The following is a 3,237-nucleotide window of genomic DNA, read 5'->3' as shown; positions in this document are numbered from 1 at the left end:
CGGCCTTGGCCAAGGCCGCTGCTACGTAGAGCATACCAATGCAAATTATAAATCAGCATATACTGTTATTTTCCTAAATGCATAATATAAAAAAACATTTTTGATCATTATTTTACTTTATTTGTTTTTTTGGTGTAAATAATTTTGACCCTGATATATGTGCAGTTGTAATTGTGACTCTGTTTCTAGATTCTATTAAACATAGGCCTACTGTATTTTTGGCATTCCTATATTGCCATTTCTTGTTCCTTATCAGGTGACATATAAACCCATACATACATATGCAAAAGACAAACTCAGCCGATATATCAGCATTAACATATCGTGTTTGTGAATCACTGGACACACAGCATGTCTGTGCACAGTGCAGGAAAATGTAAGTACAAGGCAAGTACTACTATAAATACTGCAAACACATATGGAGCAACACAAACAGTTTCCAGGTTCATCAAGAACATTTAGAATTCTTTCAGGAATATACTTGTTACTTATTTACTTACTTACTACCATAAACCATCTGTTTGTGGCATTCAGATTGGGTTTGTTAGAGTGCGTGAACCCAGATGTGTACACAAACAGGAGCACACTGACATAGACATGAAGTGTACGGAGAGTGTCAGGTACAGGACTATCCTGGCAACAGGCCCAAACTGACGAGCCTAAACTACATTCTCACAGCAGTGTTTACAAAAAGTTGTAAAACTTTACATGATGAATTGATGAACACGAGATTCCAATAAAAGTTAACACGTTGTTTACCATGGGCCATAGTGTGTTGATTTAACTTTTTTTTCACGGTTTTGTGTTTTTCCACCCTATTTAAATGATTGAGTTGAATTAACACGTAAATATCTGCTGTGTCTTGCAGGTTATCAGATGTCTGACTTTGGGAGCAATGTATATGCATAATGGTTTCTCAGCAATATGGTCATATAGTAAAATAGTTCATAGTAGGTTTTCACATTTAAAAAGGTGTCATATTATTGATATTTTGGTTTGAATTCAAATGTGTATGTAATCAAGACTTAAAAAGGAAAGTCTTACTGCATTGAGCTGCTGCACCAAGATGACCAGGACAAGGATCCACCTGTGAATGTAACAGTAGTAATAAATTAACTGTAGTCTCATTTAGCCCAGCTACCTGATGCCTTCACACAACCATAAATGACTGTCATGTAAACTCAGAACTCAAATCAGAGTGTGTGCGGTGCTTGCTGGTTACCTTATAACTCTGGAATGCTGTCAACATATTACAAAGTGCACAGAATGTGAGGCAAGAATTTTATTAATGAAAATTAAGTCTAAAAAAGAAGACAATTCAACTTGCTGCACATTTGCTTATAATGCGTTGCTCTTGTGTATAGGAGAACTAAAACTCCACCCCTAGAGAACTACCCAAAGTGTCAACACACTGCAGGTGATACCTGGCACTCACACAGACTGTGTCTCATGTCATGGACGTCAGTTTTTATACAGTCTACTACATATTGGAGTGGAAGTATTGCTATGTGTTGAATATCTGCATAAACAGGCAAGAAGTGTGTTTGTCTTTAAGTAAATACATTTGGCATGTGAATGCCAACAAACTTTATGAGACATACCTTATAAATATTTATAATTGTCACATTTTTTTTCAGTGTATCAGGGACATGTATATTCTTGTGATAAAGGTATTTTTAAAATAAATAAAAATCACATTTTTAATATTGGAAAGATATGTTGATTCACGTTTTCTGATGTGGGGATATATGATCTTCACATCTGACTCATTGCATTACATTAATGCACATTTTCAAACACTGTACAGCTCTTTTCACTTTAAAAACATACATTTGATTATTTTTGTATAGATGTTTCTATTTTCACTTTTGCAGTACCTGTTTTTTATTTTTCCCTTCGCTTACTGTTTTAATTGTTATGCCCCAAAATATAAAGACATATTCCTTGCATGTGAAAACCTTCTTGTTGATAGGTCTGATTCTAATTCTGATTCTGATATCATCATCAGATATGGGTGCTGCAAAAGATACAAATATGATAAAGATATCATATTGCTCCTATTGCTAATAATGAATGAATAATATTGTTGCAGTGGGACTCACCTGTGGGGCCACAAAGTAACAGCACTAACCGAGAATCCCATCTCTCGATCCTCAGTCATCAGTCTGCTTAACAGGTGAGTGTTGACATCAGTGCCCCCTTATGGTGGAGAAAGGGAAACATGAAACATTAAAGACACCTGTGAGCCATGTGCCAGTTGATGTTATGTGACAGTAAAGGATAACTTTCTTTGAGATCACATGTATTTCAGGCAGTTTTGATTAAAAAACAAATATATATAAATTCTACTGATAAAGAAGTTGTTGTTGCTGTCCTCCCACCCAGGTAATCTCTCTCAGTTTACACCCCATGTAGTCTATAACAGTCCATCATGCACATGCACAAATTTCACAACTCACCCAAATTCAGAAACTCAAATTAATCTTCATAAGCGCTTCAGTGCATCCCAAGCAGGATAATCTCCGACAAGATTCCAGCTAATCTCAGTGCCTCTGCCACTGTTTGTAAGTATTAGAAATGAGATGAGGAGAAGGAGGTTTGGGGTTGACCGCATGAGTAAGCCTCCTCCTTCAGGGTTAAACAACTTCTCCAGGCTGCTCTGTCTATCAAAACACTTGATCCAGACAGGGAACGTTAATCTAACAGCAGTGGATGGGTGTAATGGGGAGGCTTGGTGTCGAGGAGGACGCTTCAAAAAAACATTAGGAGTCTGTGGTCACTTTGCTTGATGTGACTGGAGCGAGAAAAGCCATGTGGAGGCCAGTGTTCGTAGCTCCTCTGATCCTGTTTGCCGTGATGCTGATGGGCACTGCGGCCCAAAATGTAAGATATTTACTTATTCCTTGTTGACTTAACATTGTACAGCAGAACAATCAGATTTACTTTAGGCAACAAGTATTAAACACAAAACATTGTATTGTCTTTTTCATGTGTGCTTTTATTTTATACTGTACACACATGGGGTACTAACTCTTAGTTTTAATCCTTTCAGCATCAGACTTTTGGTTTTTCTTTATTTCATATCAGACTGCAGAGACTGGATAAGTTGCTGAGCTACAATTGTGTATTAATTAGGGACCGAGCCAGCGACCGCTGGAGGTCCCTATTGAAACTGCTCTTTTTCTTCTTCTTCTTCTTCTTCTTCTTCTTACCTATTATTATTATTTTTAGCGACTT

The 3,237-nt window shown here is 37.0% G+C and overlaps 1 protein-coding gene across 1 annotated transcript in view; it reads left to right on the top strand.

Annotated features, from left to right (window-relative positions):
- The first annotated feature begins 2,735 nt into the window (after positions 1-2,735).
- Positions 2,736-3,237, top strand: part of LOC118334718 (collagen alpha-5(IV) chain-like) — a 22,094-nt gene continuing 21,592 nt past the window's right edge. Inside the window, exon 1 of the mRNA XM_035670760.1 lies at positions 2,736-2,883. Within this exon, the coding sequence (XP_035526653.1) occupies positions 2,812-2,883 (72 nt within the window). The 5' untranslated portion in view covers positions 2,736-2,811. The remainder of the gene's footprint in view (positions 2,884-3,237) is intronic.

This window comes from Morone saxatilis, unplaced genomic scaffold, assembly GCF_004916995.1.
Source record: "Morone saxatilis isolate NCDOM2014 unplaced genomic scaffold, NCSU_SB_2.0 Contig23, whole genome shotgun sequence".
NCBI classification, from domain to species: Eukaryota; Metazoa; Chordata; class Actinopteri; family Moronidae; genus Morone; species Morone saxatilis.
This window is presented reverse-complemented; position numbering and strand designations above follow the sequence as displayed.